General features: G+C 37.6%; 1 protein-coding gene across 1 annotated transcript; it reads left to right on the top strand.

Moving 5' to 3' along the window:
• The first annotated feature begins 2,197 nt into the window (after positions 1 to 2,197).
• LOC140245016 (uncharacterized) lies at positions 2,198 to 15,193 on the top strand. Its single transcript, XM_072324606.1, has 5 exons — positions 2,198 to 2,340; positions 2,504 to 4,241; positions 11,834 to 12,095; positions 12,731 to 12,927; positions 13,722 to 15,193. The coding sequence occupies exons 1-5, from the start codon at positions 2,278 to 2,280 to the stop codon at positions 14,018 to 14,020; spliced, it is 2,559 nt and encodes an 852-aa protein (XP_072180707.1). The 5' UTR covers positions 2,198 to 2,277; the 3' UTR covers positions 14,021 to 15,193.
• Positions 15,194 to 21,847: the final 6,654 nt, after the last annotated feature.

Below are 21,847 nucleotides of genomic sequence, written 5' to 3'. Positions count from 1 at the left end.
CCTAGTGAAAGAGAGGCCCAGTTTAAATGTTTTCAGCCATAATTATGAACATGGCGATATACAATATGAAAGTGAGCTAACTAGGCTGCTAAACAAATACGTCAAAACATGCAGTTCCAAGTGAGATCGCCAGTTGTTTGCAAGCACACGACGGATATTGGCGATTGCTGTAAATATGACTAACGATCATGGTTCAAGAACCTATTGGCTTTGCATGTTTCTTGAAATAAAAATCTTTGCTTATCTCGAAGAGATAGTCGGGGTGAGAACCATCACGATTCGACGGTTTCGCGGATCGATATTGGGTAAGACCTTTTTTAGTATACATGTATACGTGTGAGACGAAAACATAACAGAATAGCATAATAAAATTAATGGCTAGGCGTAACAGCCTGACAGTTTCTGTGACGATAACCCATTTCAGAGAAACTTAGATTTCCAATGTTGTAGAAATACATCATATCATAGGGAATAAAAGATAAACTGGAATGGGAACACAAACAAAGGGAACCCACGGTAATTGTTAAAAGGCATATCCCAGATTTAAGTCGTGCAAAGTATGCTATGAATTCGTGATTGACAGCAATTAGCAATAAGAGCTGCGCCCCGTCTTATAAAACCTTCAAATCAATCACAAGTCCCCAAATCAATTGCAACTTGCATTGCAGCTCACATGAAACTTGTACTGATTTCTATCACGAGTCTTTGGAATTATCTGGTTGAAATATCTCTGATATACACGACCAATAAAGGAAAAGACAAGAGGAAGAAAACAGAGAGGTAGAGGGAGAGAGAGAGAGAGAGGAAGGAAGCAGGTAGAAAGAATGAAAAAAGAAAGATACAGAAACAGACAGATGGAATATCATGTGTAGAAGAAAAACAAAACAAAGCAAAAGCAATTGCATGTGTCGTATTGGTTCGTAAAGACTATCATAATAGAAGATCAGAATCGGCTACAGATATGTCGGGATGAAAATGAAAGAGATATGAGATAATAATGCCAATATACATACGAATATATATATATATATATATATATATATATATATATATATATATATATATATATATATATATATGTGTGTGTGTGTGTGTGTGTGTGTGTCTGCGTGTGTCTGTGTGTGTGTTATGTACTTTATATCAAAGAGAGAGGGGGAGGGGAAGGCAAGGGGGAAGGAGATCTTGTGTAAGTACAACAGACATACATTTACGGGATTGCATCCTTGTAGCAGCATGGTATTCATGGACACATTGACATGAGATTAAGAAGTATCATACTTCATCTGTGCATATTATCATTAGTTCTTGAAGATGCTAGACGAACTGTCATAGTTTTTGTCGTTTGCCAAATCTTGTGAGAAATAGTCCTTTGTATGGGACCATTATATGCATTTTGACATATACTTCTGTTTGAAATTAAGCTGGAAAGTTGTGTGTGTTAATACTGATACTTGCAGAAACAATGTGCCTGTAAAATGCATTGAACATGACCGATTCATGATCATGAGGACGGGGCGTGCATTGTCTTATAGATCACTCATAACTAAACCAAGCAACCGACTGACGTCTTTCCGGGTTGATTACGACATGAAAATGTCCGTGATTGAAATTAGGCTACATATTCCGTTTCCATTCTCTTTGTGTTTGTGTTTGTGTTCGTCTTGCTATGGATATGTATGTATTTGAATTTGATTATGATGTCATACGTACTAGAATGGGAGACTGATAGTTTAATGAACTAATGTTTATTGAATTTCACTTATCACAGAATTATAGGCATGCAAGAACATACCCTCGTTTTTCGTTTGTTTTCATCGCCTTACCACTTCTCTTCGTGCTGTCATTCTTCTTTTTTTTTATGTTGAAGACGCGACCGAAGTGTTTCTTGCAGTTTTATGCACATCTGACACCGATTTTGTAATATAAGAAAGTTCAAAATAACATCATAATTAATGTGGTTGCAAGTGGCATGAGGTAACAAATACTATACACTGTTCTACCTACCTCCTTGCTAATGAATACGAAGATGAGTACTGCGAGCGCGAGCCTGAAAAGCTCGCGGATGAATATTGGGTGTTGCTCTAAGTCATGTCCGATTCCCTGTGTGTGTTTTGTGTGAGTGTGTACGGCATGGTCAATCGTATAGCATCGTATGCAACATGTTCTCTGTGTGTGGGAAGTACGTGGACGTACGTGTACCCGTGTGTTCTTTATGCATTTCTGGGCAGGCGAAACGCTGTGCTAACGCACTCGAAGTAGGCAAAAATATTGCCTAAAATGGCCAAAGCAGCCGGCAAAAAGGGAAAATCAGATTACATCCAGCCTTCCAGTATGTCTCAGGTATGTGTTAGAAGTTATCTTACAATGATCTGTCTCTTAGCAGACTCATAGTTGTGTGAAACCCAATGTTATGTAGGCTGTGGCCTGTCAGAGCTTCGTTCATAAAGTCATGCTAACTCACACCCACTTTTGTTCTTGATTCCCGCCCCTATTTTCTCTGCAGGAAACCCAGCCATCCCCTCTCGCTCTACTCGCTGCTACGTGTAGCAAGATTGGAACACCTGCTGAAGGGCAAGGGGGAGCGGCAAACCAGGGACAAACTGTGACCGTCATTGGAGCCCCAGGGGCCCTCGCAGGACAGTCTCAGGGCCAGACCTTGATTCCAACTAGCATTCTAAATGCTAGTGCCCAACAACTTCAAAGCATTGGTGTACCCGTGCAGATCGCAGGAGCAGCTGCAGCTAACCAAGGGACACCCCTTTTCGTCGATTTAAGTAACAATGTAGTGAACGCCGTCGCTGCTGCAAACACGTCAACAAAAACGAGCAACAACGCCAACAGCGCTAGCTTGAACCAACAAACGGTACAACAACCCAGCCAGATTTTGACCAGCGCGGGCGCCCGAAATATTCAATATAACATCGTTCCCCAAATACACATAGACGCCGAAGGCAACTTGATAACTACACAGGTTGCTACGCCGGTGAGTGTGAATCAGGCACAAGGTCAAAATCAAAACATCGTAAGAACAACTGGGACTGCTAGTTCTTCTACGTCACAGACATCCACTGTTCATGGCAACAACGTAACACAGTTAACTTTGCCTCCAGGCTTGGGACAGATTATTCAAAATGGGCAAATCCTTCAAGCTGTTGCTCAACCTCCAGCGCAACAGCGAATTGTTCTTGGTTCACAGACGGTCACCTTACAACTTGCTCCAAACTCTGTTGTATCAAATGCAAACTCTCAAGATCAAGCAGTGGTTACCCCAGTGTACAACATCATCAGTTCAACACCGCAACAAAGTGGCACAGAAAATATTGCACAGCAGATACACATTCAGCCAGACCAAAATGTCAATATCATCTCTAACAATGGAACTGTACAGCCGGGGAGTAATTCTTCAGGCAGTGGCCAGGCAACATTTTTGCAGGTTGCTGGCAAACCAGGGCAGTTCTTCCTTCAACAACCACAACAAACTGGTCAAGTCCAGCAAATACAACTCAGTGGCCTACAACAGCAAACACAGCAGACAACAAATGTGCAACCAGCGCAACTTAGGCAAAGTGGCAAAGTGGTGGCATCAGTCATGCCCCAGCAGGTCCAGCAGCAACAGCAGCAACAACAGACTTCTACAACCCGCATTGTTAGCCAACAACCTGCACCTGCTGTCCAGCAACCACAAATCATTCAAATTCATCAACCAATCCAAGCTCAAAACCAGGCAGGTGCAACAATTCAACCAGCCCAAATAGCTGTCCAACAACAACCAGGATACTTCACCATACAGCCACAGGCACTAACTTTGCAGACTCCCGTCAATGTAGCTAACAACACTGCTGGTGCTGTTCAGACAATAACACTGCCAATTCAAACACAAGGGAACCAGCTACAAACTGGCAACATCACAATTCCCCAAAGCACGCTCCAAACAATCCAGCAACTGAGTGGTGGGCAAACAGTCATTCAGAATCCAATTTTCCTTAAGACCCCAAATGTCCAGACGGTTCAGCTGCAACATGGTGGGGCATCCGTCACCACCTCACAACCATCAAATGGGCAGTTGCAGCAACAGCAGGTTATTTCAAGTGATGTGACTTCTGGAACAAACAACACAATAGCGGGGCTGCCGAATTACAATTTGTCCAATGCCCTAGGTGTGCACTTGGCTCCCCTTAGTCCAGGACCTGGCACTGCCAGCAGTGTGTCAACAGTGAACACTGGAAGCACGGTGGTAACAGGTATGTTTCACTTTCAATTACCTCTGTACAAACAACTTTATGATAGTGCAATCGTACTAGAGTAATAGAGTCTATTATGGTAGAAGGTAGAACTCGGTAAAGAGCATCAAACCATCATGTTTCAGTGGTTAATTGTGAACAGTTCATTGTTCATTTCACATACTGTAGATATGGGTGAAGTCGGCCTAGCGGGTAAAATTGACTCCCAGCGAGCGCATAACAAGTGGCCAAGTTTACCCGCCAGACCGAGTTTACCCATTACTGTGGTATATGTACAATTACCAGTATTTTATGACAAAGACACTTTACGTTGTAGTTCAGTGAAATCATGTGTCGCTTCTTTTTCTCTCATCTCTTTTATTATTATTTGGATAGAAAATAGTGTTAGATGGTGACAAATGTGCAAACCATCAAAAAGACAGGACACAGAACCACATACAGTACCTGTACAATCTGTATTACACTGTACTGACAACTGTGCTTATTAACTGTACTGACTGTACTGAACATTAATGCATAGCAAATCAACATCACTGATCAATGAAAATGTTATTGGTCGTTCAAGAATCTTATTTTTAGCTCTCCTTGTCTTACTGTAACTTCACTCTCACACAGTGGTTTTATATGCGTACACACACATTTCGTATCATATCTGTTTTCATTTAGGAACAATGTACACTCTTGCATAGTGGGTGGTGTTTTTTTTTTTTTCTTTACCTGTAGGGCTAGGGCCTACACCAGCAATAACTAAATTGATAAAAAACAGTATTTATAAATCATTCCTTGTTAATATAGTGCTTGCACTCAATATATTGATTTTGACTTAGATGAAAATTAGAGCCCCCCCCAAAAAAAAAAAACACCAAAAACTAACAATTTTTTGTTTCGAATTCACGAAGGTGGTACAATCTTTGTCCATGATAAGTTTCATTTACATCGTAGATTTGAACACTAGGCCTACAACTACATGTATGTACAAGTAAGGTGTGCAATTAAATATTTAAGTTTCACAAAAGTGATATAAATGGCAGCCACAGTAAATTCTGTATCCAAGAGTACTGTAAATACATACACATACTGGTACAGTGTATGAAAATTAGAGGTGATGATGTCATCACTTCACAAACACAAATCTTGATCAAATTTTAGTCCAAGAAAGGAGAATGCTGTTTGTGACATCATAAATTGTACATTACATCACATTGTTCTAAAGTTTGATGTTTCAGTAGATCTGTAAAAACTGAGCAGTGATAACTTTTACAAGGGGCAAAGGTTGCACTTCTTACTGTAAACCAGACACATGAATTCTATGTTTCTTTTGTATACAAACAAATAAGAGAGTTGTGACATGATTATACACAGTAGGCCTACATGTACATTTACAATGTACATTTGAAGGAACAGTTGCCCCCTCTAACGCATGCTTTTTTTGTAGTTCTAATCAATACAATATCAGCAAAGATCTTGGAAACGGTAGAAATTTCAATCCATAGCTTGTTACAGTAGGATGTACAGTGTACAAATGTACAATATTGTACACTGTATGTCTGGTTTTAGCAGAACTTTTTTTTTTTTACCGGTAATTCTTTTTATCAACATCCACTTACACATGATGTTCAGTTACACTTTATTCATTGTTAGCATAATGATAAGCTATTAATTAATGGACAAAGCAGAGTTTTGCTAGTCAGAAATGAACCATGTAAAAATATGAAGAAAAAAAATGTTAAAGTTACTCTTTATCTTGAATTGAAGATATAAAAAACTATGAGTTTCACTGGAAACTGATGTCTGCACAGCTCATCAGGAAGTGTGACGTGTGTTTGTAGAACAACCACAAATTTCAGTGAAATGTACAGTTGCATGTACACATACAATTTGCAGCGAGATATTGTGTTCCGCAGAACTTCCTCTTGTGACAGGGCATGTACAGTATGTAGTTGTAATCTTATTTCTCTGAGTCATACACATTGTACTGTACAATTTTGTTATTCCTTTCCTTTTCTTTTCCTACTTACGAAGATGAATACAGAAATCTGCACTACATTGATGCGATGCATACAATACATTTAGGTGAAAGAAGTTTATTCAGGTTGACTCTAAAAACAAAAGCAGTGATTTGTACCAATTAAAGATACATACAATGTAAGCTTGAATTACAAAGTTTTAGTGAATTTCAAAGAGAAAAAAAGGTATCTAATTGGCAGTCACTTACCTTGGTTTATACACATGCAGCAAATCACTAAACTTTCTCTGTTTTGTTTCCATGTATTACAACATACATTATTTTATTCCAATTTTTTTTTTCTTTTTCTGGGGGGGGGGGAGGGCAGGGCAAGATATAATGGAACTTCATTTCTTTTTAATAAAAATGTGATGATATTTATCTAACAAGCATTGAGCAGAATACAAATCACTTAAAGAACCATCACAGTTCTTAAATGAAAGTGATTGTGCATGGTTATGGTACTGTGTTGGAGATTGGTCATTTAAACATAAAATGATCAGTATTGCAACCTCGTGAACTTCCTGTTCCATACAAGTGTACATTTGGGATGTACACGTAGCTGTGTTAAGGCTCTAAAAGTAGGTTGATAGTGCTGCAATTCCTGGTACAATACAGTGTACTGTATAACTATTTTTTTATTTTTTTTAATATCTGAACTGTAACTGTTATACACTGTGCTCTATTATACACCATATCCAAGTTGGTTGAATAAAATCGGGTCAGATCAAACTTGTAAACACAGTGGCAGAAATTTTATCAAAATGGATCTGCAACATACACTGTACTATGAAGTTACAACTGAAAGTGCATTGTAAATACATGTAACTTCAGTAGTATGATAAAAGTTTCACATTAAGCTCAAAGTATCGTCATAAAAATGGATGTTGCTAGTTATTCATTGTGGCCCGTGGGGTCAAATTCCTGGATACAAATGTACATTGTACTTGCTCTCTCAGATGAATTAGCCATCCATCCAAATGAAACCTATAAGTTTGTGTACAAGGAAAGATACTCAACTAATATAGACACTCAACACATTTGTGACAAACTTGTCATTTCTATTTGTTACCTTTTATGGTACATGAAACTGTCATCTCCCATTGTCAAGACATACAGTACAGTACAACCGTACATAGTGTACTCTAGAGCTACACGTTGTAGACCTGTCGGGGAAAACCATGTGATATGGTAGAGGCATACAACAAACCACTTCACCAATCACCATAGCAACATTTCTAGTTTTTCCTGACATAATATGAAAAACTTGTATCCTTAAGTCCAGTTTTTGTCTCATTTCAGTGACGTGCTTTTTTTGAGGAAAGTGTCATAATTACTAATGTATCAACCAAAAATAGGATTTTACTGACAATCGTGTGCTCTCAGTTGAGAATTCTATAATGCTGCAAAATGCATTCTATCCTGGTCATACAGGTACATTGTACATGTGTACATGTACAATGTAGCTTGCTGGAAACTTTGGTTATCTCCTTGGTTGTACTGGAACCCTGGATGTGTAGGGCTGGATTATCAAAGGGTATAGAATTACTAAGAGATCAAAGGATTGTGTGCCAGGCTTAGTTATCTGCGATAGAAATCACTCATACATACTGTACACTTGCAAGGCACACACACATTGCTTACAACATGTACACGTACAATTATGTACATTGCACATTGTAAATTATTGCTCGAATCTGCTTGATGCTTCTGGTACAGGTCTGTGTGTTAACATTTGTACAAGTAATGTTCCTGAGTCGATATCCGATCAATCTTGTGAAAGTTGTGCATTGACGTACAGTGTACATATACATGTACATTTACATGTACAATGTGTGTGCAATTTTGTAGAACGTGTATGATTGTAGATCCTACAATGAACACAGTGGCGTATCTAGGGAAAACGGCGCCCGGGGCAAGCACGAAAATTGCGCCCCTATATTTCTCAAAAAATGTTCAACCCAACCCCATCCCGGAAGGGACTTTAAACAAAGTCCACATGATGCTTTTTCAAGCACTTAAAAGGGATCTTTTGAGGGTGATTTAGATGTAAAGAGTTTTTATAGATTTTGGCGAGCGAGCGCAGCGAGCGAGCCGAAAATTTTTGTATTTCAGCTTACGAAACATGGAATTCTTGTCATTTTTTGCTTACCAAATCTTACAATTCTAATCAAGATATAGTGACGGCCTTATAGATAATGATTTATACCAAAAAATTGAGGACTTTAAAAAATACGCTAAATTAGTGCGCGCAAGTGAGTTGAAATTTGTGTATGTCCTCGTCATCATCACGTATTGTTCTTATCTTTTTTTATATAGATTTTGGCGAGCGAGCGCAGCGAGCGAGCCGAAAATTTTTGTATTTCAGCTTACGAAACATGGAATTCTTGTCATTTTTTGCTTACCAAATCTTACAATTCTAATCAAGATATAGTGACGGCCTTATAGATAATGATTTATACCAAAAAATTGAGGACTTTAAAAAATACGCTAAATTAGTGCGCGCAAGTGAGTTGAAATTTGTGTATGTCCTCGTCATCATCACGTATTGTTCTTATCTTTTTTTATATAGATTTTGGCGAGCGAGCGCAGCGAACGAGCCGAAAATTTTTGTATTTCAGCTTTTACAAAACATGGAATTCTTGTCATTTTTTGCTTATTAAATCTCACAATTATAGTGACGACCTTACAGATAACGATTTATACCAACAAACTGAGGACTTGGAAAAGTATTCTAAATTAGTACGAGTGAGTGAGCCGAAATTTGTATATATTTCTGCGTCATTATTACGTTTTTTTCTTATCTTTTTTTATTTTTTTTTGCGCCCCCCTCCCCCGTATGTTCGAAGCAGTTGGCGTCCTCTTGTGATCCAATCGGCGATCGCTTCAGAACGAATGAAATTGCAGTCGCTGCTCCGTGTAACATTTTTCCTGCTAAATATAAAATGACATGAGTGAACACAATAGACATTATCACTTTGTCCGCGTCATCGTCACGTTTTGTTCTTATCTTCTTCTCTTTTTTATATACAAATTTTGGCGAGCGAGCGCAGCGAGCGAGCCGAAAAGTTTTGTATTTCAGCTTACAAATCATGAAACTCTTGTCATTTTTTGCTTATTAAATCTTACAATTCTAATCAAGATATAGTGACGGCCTTATAGATAACGATTTATACCAACAAACTGAGGACTTGAAAAAATACTCTAAATTAGTACGAGCGAGTGAGCCGAAATTTGTATATTTCCGCGTCATCATTACGTTTTGCTGCATGTTTGATTCGGGGTTTTTTGCACCCCCCCCCCCCCTCTGTTTGTTCGAAACCGTTGGCGCCTTCTTTTGATCCAATTGGCGATCGCTTCAGAACGAAAGAAATTGCAGCCGCTGCTCCATGAAACATTTTGCCTGCTAAATATAAAATGACATGTGTGAACACAATAGACACTGTCATTTTGTCATCATCACGTTTTGTTTTTATGCCTTCGCCACGAAGTGGTGCCGGAGGCATTATGTTTTCGGGTTGTCCATCCGTCCGTCCTTCCGTCCGTCCGTAATGAATTTTGTGGACAAGGTAACTATCGAAACCTGTTGAGGTATCCTAATGAAACTTGGCATGTGTGTGTATTAGGGGGTGAAGTTGTGCCTATCAACTTTTGAGTGCACATGCTCAAGGTCAAAGGTCAAAAGGTCAAGGTCAAATACATAAAATTTCACTATTTCCACCATATCTATTGAATGCCTGAAGATATTTTCTTGAAACTTAGTGTATACATGTATTACCCAATTAAGATTCTCTGGTGAAAGTTTGGGTCATGAGGTCAAAAGGTCAAGTAAAAATATTGAAACTTCTTTTTTTTCTCCGTACCTTGGAAAATTGTTCAAGGTATCTTCATGGAACATAGTATATACATAATACTGACTGGAAGTGATTATCTAAAGAATGTAGGGTTCATGGGGTCAATGGTCAGGGGTCAAAGGTCAAGTGCAAGACTTCAAAATTTTACTGTTACCCTCATATTTATGCAATGCCAGCAGGGTTATTTTTTTACACTTGGTGTATGCGTGTGTAACCTAATAGAAATTCTCTGGAAAGTTTTTTTTTTCTCTTTTTGCCTCAAAGGTCAAAAGGTCAAAGATCAAGTAAAAGTGCTGAACTAACTTTTTCCTCCATATCTCGGAAGTGGCTCAAGTTACCTTGAAACTTAGTACATATTATGCATGTTCTACCTGAAAGTAATTATCTTATGAATTTTAGGGTCAAGGGCTAGATGAAAATGGTAACAATTTACTATTCAATTCAGAAATTGCACTTTTTCTCCACACCTGTACCTTGAAAATTACTCAATGTCTAAATGTATGAATGGGTCAAAGTCAAGTTAAAGTCCTTAAATCCCTAGATACATGCTCTCCTATTCATCCAATTAAACCTACATCAAGGAAGGTGAACATTCAACACATTTGTGACAAACTTGTCATTCCAATATTTTGCCAATTTTGTGAAAATGTAATCACACAGTGTCCACATGTACTATCTACACCTATTGGGAAAATCATGCATTATGGCGGAGGCATACCAGTCGCCAAAGCGACATTTCTAGTTATCTTGTTTGATTTGGTTTTCTGCCCCCCCACCAATCATTCTCCCTCCCCCCTTCCGGGCGAGTTTTTTTTTTTTTTTTTTTTTTCTTTTCTTTTTTTCTTCTTCTTCTTCGTTTTTTTTTTTTCTTTTTTTTCTTCTTCTTCTTCGTTTTTTTTTTCCCGTTTTTTGCGCCCCCAAGGAGTGGCGCCCGGGGCACGTGCCCCCCTTGCCCCCCCCCCCCCCTAGATACGCCACTGAATGAACATGTACCAAATTGTTTAACTTCTATTACTTTGTGATAAGATGGAACAGACACATGGTTTACAGTCACAGTACAGTACATGTATGTGGTATATTTTACAATGTAGTTTTTACACACCTGGTAACACACACGTAGTACTTTACAGAGAGTACTTTGTTTAATATGCCCATCACTTGTTTAAAGGGGATGGCTACATTGTAGTAACTGATCAGTTGGAATCAGTGGGAATGCTGGGGGATGATTGTTCCAATCCTTGTGGGATTCATTTAAGAGTACATTATATATCTATTGTTGTGTGAAAATAATTTGCTTCAGAATGGTCTCGTATTCAACAGTTCAATGTTTCCTGGTTAGCATGCCTGTACAGTGACAGGGCGATCGTTACCAGGCCGTGTTTTTCTGATTAATTTGTGAAAAAGTTATTGGTCCAACGGTGATTTTTACTGGTCATGGACAGTTGGACCAGTACCAGTGTGCAGCCTTAATAACAAAAAATGCAGAACCCTAACAGAATAGCACTATTTCATCTCTTTGTCAAACTATGGTGTAGGAAGCAGCAAATTGCACATTGTAATGCTTTGTACAGCCTTGTAATTCATGCAAAATGTTCATGTAAAGAAGTTTAACATACCACGGTACATGTACATTGTATTTGAATCCTACCATATAAAAATGTTTCTGCCATTTGAAAAGTATGAAAAGTATTGTTCATTAGTTAACACTCTTTTCTTCTAAATTGCTCATTCAGCAAACCAGCAACAGCAGCAGCAGCAGCAGCAGCAGTTGACACAGATTTCCACCAAGGTGGAGAAACCACAGCAACAACAACAACAGCAGCAGCAGTGGCCAAGTGTCATCCAAGCTGACCAGGTTACCAACGGGGCCACCTTCTTGGCCAGTGTAGCCACACAGGACCTGCAGGTGGACAGTGGAACCCGTGGCAGGGATCAGACCAAGAAAGTGCGACGACTGGCATGCACGTGCCCCAACTGCAAGGATGGAGAGGGCCGGTAAGAAACCAGTGAATGTCTGGACAAACATTGCACACAAACCTTCATCACTAGTTTACTGTTCAGACAATTCTTTTTGGAGATTGCTAGAAATCAATGTTTTCTTGTGGTTTCACCATCAGGCATCTTTCATAGTTGCTTTTCATATTTTAATCAACCCAAAGTTTGTTCCCCTTCTCCTCCTTATTTCTATTTTTCTTCCCCCTAAAAAAAAAGCAAAACAAAACAAAACAAAGAACCAAAAAGAAAAGCACCTGTGAACTTGTCAAGTAATCAGGATCTTGCTTCCTATGCACTCCTTTATCACATACTTAATGACTGTCCATACTACCATGAAAAGCTGACAACCCAAATATGTGCAATTTTTTAATTCATTTTCTACAGCTCAGAGCTTACATCATCAAACAGCATATCATGTCCTTTCCTACTTGTTTTTTCTGAATTTCATGGCAACCTGTGCTAGCCTGATATAAAAACTGGTGTTTCCAGATGATTCCTTCCCTTGGTTTTCCACGATGTGTGAACTTCAAAACACTGTGAATGTAAATCATGCTAAAGAGTTTTTTAAATTAGCTTTATTCTATATTATGCAGGTAAGTAAAATGTGATATCATGCTTTTCTCATGTTAATCCAGAAATTCTGAGAAAGGTGGCAAGAAACAGCACATCTGTCATATAGAAGACTGTGGCAAGATCTATGGCAAGACATCTCATTTGCGAGCTCACTTACGTTGGCACACGGGAGAGAGGCCCTTCGTCTGTGACTGGCTGTTCTGTGGGAAGCGATTCACGCGATCAGACGAACTGCAGCGACACAGGAGAACGCACACAGGTATTACTACAGATAGCAGCACTCACTTTCCAAAAGTTTGTATTGCAGAAGTGCTGTTTTTGCAGCACAGACATCATACACCTTTGTGAATGAAGGAACAGGGACATTATATTTTTAGGCTGTACAAATACATCCCTCTATTTGCATCCCAAATCTTGTTTGAAGAGAATGAAATTTAAATGTATATGAAGAGTTTAGTATTTTGCAAAATTGGCTAAGTGGCTAAATTGGCTTGAGATGTCAAATGTGTACAATGAAAAAAAATGAAAAAAAAAAAAAATCAAACACGTTTTCACATTACCTGCACAAAGAAAGAGCTGTTGACTTCTGTCAGAAGGCAGGGGGAATAAATTACCCTTTACGTACATGTAAGTCAGTAACAAGTTCAAGGAATGTGTACTTTTCGTAAAAAAACAAAATTTTGTAGTATTCTCTTTGGTGTTCCTGTACATACTGCCGCAAGCTGTTGTACAGTCTTCTCATCCAACGATTTTTTCCATGGAATAATCTGGTTTTCCTCAAACTTTGCTGATGTGTTCAACTACTATTGCTGCATTCACACAATCCTCTTGTATGGTTTCATTCCCCTTGTACACTGAATTCTTTGATATTCAAGTACAGTGTACATGTAATTACATAGTGAAATACAATCATTTCATTTCATCTATATTCATCAGATTGTCATTCCGAGACATGATGAGGAATTTCTTTGTCAGTGTCAGTACCAGATATTGTGTAGGTGTAGGAAACATACTCTAATCATAATACATGGGTTGTTTTGTGCTTCTCAATAGGTGAAAAGAAGTTTAGCTGTAATACCTGTGGCAAGCGGTTCATGCGTAGTGACCATCTTGCTAAACACCGGAAGACACACAACAAGAAGGCAGGACTGGGCAAGGGCCAACAGGGGGCAGGGGAAGCGCCCTTGCAGGTGGACTTACAAGACGGTCAGGATGAGGAGTATGGAGATGAGGGTGAAGATCAGAACATGGAGAGCATCGTTGATGCCTCCAGGGGGCCTGTGATGGCTCAGGATAGGTTGCAAAGACATGAGGTCATGGGAGGTCATGAAACAGTCTATGTTGTTCAGTGAATGGGAAATCCTGTAGGCGAAATGGGTTGGATAAGGGGTCAAACACAGAAAGAACGCTTGAGCTAAGATCGTGATCTTCCTACAAGTCCTCCTGCTCTGGGGCCAGGCTTGTGTTCAGAGTGGACATTGGAGAGTCTGCAGAGAGCCATGTGTGAGTTTGGTGTGAAGTTTGTAATAAGAACAGTGGAGTCTATAATTATGATGCATTTCACTGCCCCAGGCTATATGTATTGCTAAAGATAGTTACATTGTATGTGGAATGTAAAAGCTAACATTTTGTGCTTGTGCACAAAATCCATTGTAATGACTATGGGAAGAAAAGTTCAACATTAGATAAAAACTGTTACAGGTCAGTGAGCCACAAGATTCATTTCCTATTTTAAAGAAATCCCAAAATATTTGCTGCTGACAAGCACATTACTGTGAGATGTATCTTTTATTTAGCCACAATAACCAAGAGGAGAATGCTGGATACCTGTCTCTAGGGTTAACTAAGTCTGAGATCAAAGGAACTAATAACTATCTCTGTCTGCAAGTAGAAAGAGTAAATTTGTTTAAGACATACTTTTTTTGTTTTATTTCTTTGTTTTTGCTGGCATTCATGTGATTCTGATTGTCCCAGAATTCGCAGATAGGATCGTGAACACAATGCAAATTACATACTGTAACTCATAGTGTAACAGAGCAAAGACCAATTTCAAAGGCACACTTGTTTTGTTTTGTTTTTTCTGAAAAGATATTTTAGCTCACCTGAGCCAAAGTCTCAAGTGAGCTATTGCGATCGCTCTTCATCTGGTGTCCGTCTTGTGTCATCCATCATGGGTTGTCCATTGTTTGTTGTGCGTCATGCATAAACTTTTTATATTTTTATATTCTTCTTGAAAACCCCATACCAGATTTTCACCAAACTTGGCATGTAGCATCTCTTGGGATATACTGTAAAACGAGAAATTTTTGCGTGCATTTTAATTTCGCGAATTTCGCGAGTGCCAAAATTCGCGAAATTAAAATGCACGCGAAAGCTTTTGTCTACACTACATGCATTGAATGCCAGTAGCAATTCGCGAAAATTTCATGCCACGAAGAAGGCTTTCGGCTCCAATTCGCGAAAATTTCATGCCGCGAATATTTCATGTTTTACAGTAGCATCTCAATTGCAAACAACAATGAAAGGAAAGAAATTTGATATGACAGTTGCCATAGTCTCATGTTTTGAGATATTGGGGGGGGGGGGGCATTTTGGCCCCCCCCCCCCTCGACATTTCGCGTGATAATTAAAACCCAACAAAAACAAAAATGAAAAAACAGTGAAATACATAAGAAATTCAATGAACAATAAAATACATAAGAAATAATAATGAAGCCAAATTTTTGCTTCAATATTATTGTTGAGGATATTGAAAAGAATATGTTCACCAAAAATTAGAAGTCTTGGAGCTTTATCTTTTTATTTATAGGCAAAAATTTATTTTTGCATAAATTAGCATAAATTAATTAATATAAAATACATTAATTAAAATTTGAAAAATCTAACTATACAGTCTTGCAGATTTCATTAGCCTCTACCTTAGTGCAAATTTTCGCGAGGATCACGCGATCCACGACCGAGATCTGAAGGGGGGGGGGGGGGGGCCAAAAAAAGCCTCCCCCCGTGGTTTCAAGTTCCTCAAAAAACCCGGTGGGATTAGGGTTAAAATGCTATAAATTCATCTTTTCTTTTAATTACATGGACACAAAAGACAAAATATTGCAGCTGAATTCTTTCACACATTGTTTAATATCAATGATGTTTTCCAGGTAAGGGGGCCACTAAGTGAGACTTTGAAATCTGTGGCTGAAAAAAGTAGTAACTAATCTGTGTACCAATAATTTTCAACGTGGAGTATGCTACCACTATAGACTACAAAGTGTTTTACAGTGGAGACAAATCAAGTGACTGACTGCCTTGTTAAACAGGTGGCAGCTTTATACATGATCTGACTGAGTGTGTAATGGGCTACATAACGCATTTGACCACTCGGGTTGCCACCAAGACACAGCCCTTGACTATTCCGCTTCTAGTGGCATACAAAACAGGCTGTATGCAATTCTAGCAATACATTGTATCACTGACACTTTTTGTCAGAGCTATCATAAACACTGCCTCTGTATATTTTTGAAGAAAAAGGAAAAACACTTTATTTTCTGTTTTACACTGACACACAGTTCCAACTTGCTGTAAAATTTAGACACACTTTATAGCAGGATCTTAATTGATGTACAGATTCAAATAAGTGTCTCTCTAAGCCAACTTCAGTTTGAGCCCACATGTATGATCTCGGAAAGACATGCAAGTTCTTTATACTAATGTGTTGTAGGAGACAGCATATTATTCTGTCTATGGCTGCCTCCCTTCTGCAAAATCATGTGCTGAAATGCAGCAACAAGAAATGTAGGTACAGAGTAGTTACATTTTTTTTCACCCAGGCAAGGATAGATTCCAGTAACTTTGCTGGATTTCAAGTTAGATAATGTTCTACAATGTTATGGTAGTGATCGTGGACATTTGGTTTTTATAATTATTATAATTTTTATAAGGGTTAAGTGAATGTCTTTATTCCCCTGCATATTGCAATATTACCTGTGTCATGCAACACAAAAGTTTTTGTTATTTTTTTTTCTTTTAATAGTCATACAATGTGTATTTACATGCAGGTTTTTGCAGTGTCACTTTGTACATTTTATTCATAATGAAACATACTATAGAGATGTACATATTCCTGTTTTATATATTGGCATGTTTATTCCAACCATATCAAAGTTCTATTGTAAAAAATTGATTGATCTGTTAACATTGGATTATTTTTTTTTTTCACTGAAATAAAAAAGCCATATTTTGCCATTCTTCACATTTTCAAAAGCATATGTCTATGAGTGTTTCTTTTCTGATGAATGTTGTAGCTTTATTTTTTGTAACAATCCACTCCAAAAGTATTCTCAGGTACTTCCTACTTCCTCATATTGTACCAGCCTTAAAGGGACTGTACAGTACTGGTTGAGGTGGGGATTCATGTTTTGAACATTCCTAAGTGAGATAATGAAAAGCCTCTTATGAAATATGAAAGAGCATGTAATTTCAAGAAGGATTCAACGTTTATTTGATGAAAATTGGTTTTCAAATGGCTGAGATATCAAAAAAAGTGCTAATAATAAAAGGTGACATGCCACAACTTTATTAGGATCTCTTTGTTTCACCTTGTTTTTGGATATCTCAGCCATTTCAAAACCGATTTTCATCAAATAAACTTTTAATACCCCTTAGAACTGCATGCTCTTTGACATCTCATAGAGTGGTTTCTGAATATCTCGCAAAACGTTAAAAGCTAAATCCTCACCTCGACCAGAACTGTACACACCCTTTAAAATGCAATGATTACAAGTAACTTTGCCTAAGTCGAATCTCTTTGGACCACAGAAATCTGTTCGACTTAGGAGAAATTCGACTTACAAGAGGTAAATAACACATGTATTGCATGGTTTGTTCAAAAAAATTACTTCGACTTGGGCGATTATTTGACTAAGAGAGGAGTTTGACTTAGGCAGAGTTGACTGTATTTTAGACTCCATGTTTAAGTTGATTTTCATCTGCTAAGTAAAATAAAAGAGAATGAAGAGTTTTAGTGAAATTTGGCGTGAAATGAGAAAGTAATGAGATTTTAAAGTTTCACAGATTTTCAGGAAGCAGAAGTCACAACTACTTCCATACATGAGAACATGAGATAAAGTGATGATGTCATCAACTTGGATATCCCACAGTGACCTGCACCGAAATCTGTTTCGAAAAATGTTTCCTCTTTTGACATAAAGGGGAAAAAGAACCTGTATCATTTGTGTACAATTTTGCAATGCAATGAAAAAATGTAGGACCTATGTATATTTAAAACGTTTTGTCAATGTTTGTGCTGTTGTATGCGCTGTCCTGACAGGATTGGAGCTCCCATACACATTTCCTTCTTTTCTTTTAAAATAAATGTCTACCAACCCCATAAAGATGAAACAAACTTACTTCAGCATAAAGAGAGACAAGTAAACAAATAATCGTTCAAATCAGACAACTTTAACATGCTTCACAGAATGGTATCAGTCACACTTGCATAATACATGTACACATATATGCTATGATGATTCTCACTCACTACTGTCACTACCTCAAACTCCCCCAATGAGTCATGCATGACTCTCCCATTGGTCTATGCACACACACAAATTTAAAGACATGGTTTTGATGATAATTTGCGACAATACTAGTATACCTTTCCTACTGTAATCATTGCTAGCTGTATCGTCAACACAAAAAGTTTCATTATATGCCCAAAAAAAAAAGTTGATTTATGCAGAAAGAAGTAGTGTTTAGTGAAGCTGCGTGCAGGTCATAGGGAAACGTTTAAGATGATGACATCAAATCATCTTAGTTTGAGAATAATATCTATTATGATCAGCATCACTGTTATGTAAAATGACATGCAAAATTGTCAAGTCCCACAGTTTGCATTTTTAGGTCAGATTTTCGTAACACCTATATAAATTGTGTACATCTAATTTTACTCTAGATCCAACTGAAATATGAATGAAGAATTGCACTACAATGAAGTGATTTCCCTGTATTATAGTTCAGAGTACATTAGTGGGTTGGGGTGGGGTAGGGATATGCCACACATCTGCACAAGGAATTACTCTAAGATCGCAGTTTGGACAAGAAGCAGAAGAAGAAGAGTTATTGTAAAGTATGCCTATGTTTTAAAAAGATTTTCTGGCATTGTTTAAGCACATACATGTACTTTTATCAGGGTCATCCCACGAGCTAGACACCCACCAGTTATACAGCTCAGAGACATTGTAAAAAGTTCCATGAGTCATACACCACGAACTAATCACCCAAGTAAATCAGGCTCACTAGCTAGCTACATGTACCAAGTAAAACATACCCACGAGGTGGACACTAGTCAAATACACTTTGTACGGCCCAACAGCTTGACAGTAGGCAAAAAAAAAAAGGAAAAAAAAGAAGAAAGAAAAGTCCACGAGCTCGAAATATAAAGCTCGTGGGCCTGATTTCGTAGGTGTCGAGCTCGTGACGTGCATCCCTTTTATCAGTAGGCCCATACTAGTGTCTTTTGATTTTGATTTTAAAGGAAACCAAACCCAAATATAAATGTCACATGAGGGAAAGTTTGAGGAAAATCGGACAATCGGCTAAAAAGTTATTGATTCTTAGAAGTTTTGGTGCCATCACCGCTGGATAAAATGGACTACATGTACTATACTTCTTGACGTCATTATTGGCAACGATATAAAGAAAATTCAACATATTTTCACTTTTCTACCATAATGAAAGAGCACTTGGCTTACCTCTTTCAGAAAGTAGGTGGATTATAACGGTTACCCCATGAGCACCAAAAGATGGAGCTGCGTGCTATACAAATAGCTACTATCATCATTATTACCCTTAAATAGCAATGCCAGTAACAAATCGATGGAATGAGTACTTTTCAAGAAAAATGAAAATTTGTGGAACTCTGCTTAAATTTTCTATTGTTGTCCATCGTGACGTTACGAGATGCAATGGTCTTCTTATCCAGCACTGACGGCACCGATATTTTAAGAATTCATAACTTTTGAATCGTTCGTTGGATTTTTCCCAAACTTTCACTGATGTGTTTTACTGATATCGCTGCTTTCACTCTATCCACATTCATATTTGTAGGAAAATATATTTAGCTATCAAATTTAACAAATGCTAGTCAGGCCGTAACAGTTATACAAATCGTTGTCTTGAAATAACTGGAACATCTTCATCTAGATCAGAGCCCTCGTGATTAATCATAGTCCTGAGATTTGTCTGTGAAATAAAGTATAAGATTCTTGAGAATATATTCTAATTAATGGACTAATGTTTGGTTTTGTGATAACAAGGACATCTTGATCAGAGACATCGTAATCGTATAGTGTTGAGATTTAAATTGAATTGAATTGAATTACATTGACTTATTTTTCATATTTCGCGACAACAACCAAAGACAATGCGTATCACTAGACAAAACAATATCAAAATCATCAAAATACAGTATGAAACATAGAAACTAGCTACAAACGTGAATGCGATGATATGACCAAATAGGTAACATAATGCTATTTTTGATTTAATGATGGAACCAAAGCTTAAATCCGCAGTGAATATGAGTGTGAAATATAACGGAACTTTATAGTAATGCTTGTAAATATTGGCCAGTTCCTTAGTTTGAATGCGTTCTTAGAATATAATCATGATAGAGAACAAAATTCTTGAGACGTAAATCATCAATGAAGATAAATATATTTAGTTTTTGCTGATATTGATAATAAATAAGAGAAGGAAAACGAAAACAGGTAAAAAGTACGACGTTTACTTCCCTTTGATAAACACCTTTGAACTCTAGGTTGAGTAAAAAGAATATAGGAATGTCAGGCTGAATCTCAATTTGTATGAAAGCCAATATAATGGAGAAACAATCTCGTTGGAAACATATAGCGGATTAAATGGTTTCACTGTCTTACGTTTTAAAGTGCACCAAAGATTTATATCTGCTCTTGAATATAAAGGAGGAAAGAGCTAAATAGTGACGTCATCAAGGAGGTCATTCCAGACTTGCACTTCAATGTTTCTGGGCAAAAACGGTTATTATAAATGGTAAATGCAAAGACCGACTTTGTCGGGTTGGATAAGCATGAAATTCGTCGTTTCTTTAAAACATTTCGGTGGAACATTTGAGCATGATTATGCCAACGTAGGCCCTACTTACATAAAATGAATCATTTCTTTACTTTATCTGAAAAGAATGCTCGTATTGACTATTTTGTATGAGGAAGAAATGGGAGGTGGCTTCTTGTATACCTATTCTTACATCTGGATGAGAAGACCAACTCTACTCTAGGATGCCATGATAAATGTATGAGTTGATCAAGGTACTGTACATTTTTTTTTTCATAGAATGTTAACAAGAAAAATATATCTAAGTTTATAAAGAATTCCATTCACGTTTACAAATTTGGAGGAATATATATGTGAGGTATATAACAGTATCTATACGAGGAGGATATATTACGATCACGATGTGAAAAGAATATAATTATTCGTAAGAGTCATCTGTAAAGAGGATAAAGGAAAAAAGGAAAGCACATCTACCGAGCTAGGGAACTCATTGATAGAGTATGAAAAAGTAGTTGGCAGATTATGAGCCTTGTGAAACAACATACGATATGCTTCGAGGACTAGATTCATTCAAAGAGGCCTTAATAGTATCAACTTGTTTTTCTATCAGATGGATAGCTTTTGAGCCAGTCCAAGGCCTTTCCACGGATTCCATAACGGCAAAGTTTGTATGACAAAACGTCATGATTTATTGTGTCAAAAGCCTTGGACAGGACCAAGAAAATGCCCCATATAGCGCAAAATTGATCGTCAGTCGCATTGGTCATCTTATTCATGTTAAACTTCAATAAAGCATTCGTGGTTTAGGTGGAGAATGTTTCTTTCTGAAAAAGAAGAAAGTATATTTATGTCAAAATCAACTGAAAAATCTGAATGTTCACGTGAATACACGACTATTTTAGACGGAGTGGACAATTACTTAAATAGATTTGTGTTCAAGTGAAGTTTAAATTTCTTGAAAATATCATCCAATTCCTAATTTGTTCTTGTAACCAGAGATTATCGAAGTTTATGAAAGTCGATATGTCTAAAGAATTCATAGGAGAAAGTGGGTGAAGATATCTTTTTTAAAGAACCAACAATAGCCTGCGCACTGCCAC

This window comes from Diadema setosum, chromosome 22, assembly GCF_964275005.1.
Source record: "Diadema setosum chromosome 22, eeDiaSeto1, whole genome shotgun sequence".
Taxonomy (NCBI): Eukaryota; Metazoa; Echinodermata; class Echinoidea; order Diadematoida; family Diadematidae; genus Diadema; species Diadema setosum.
Note: the sequence above shows the minus strand (reverse complement) of the source record. Positions and strands in the feature narration are given on the sequence as shown.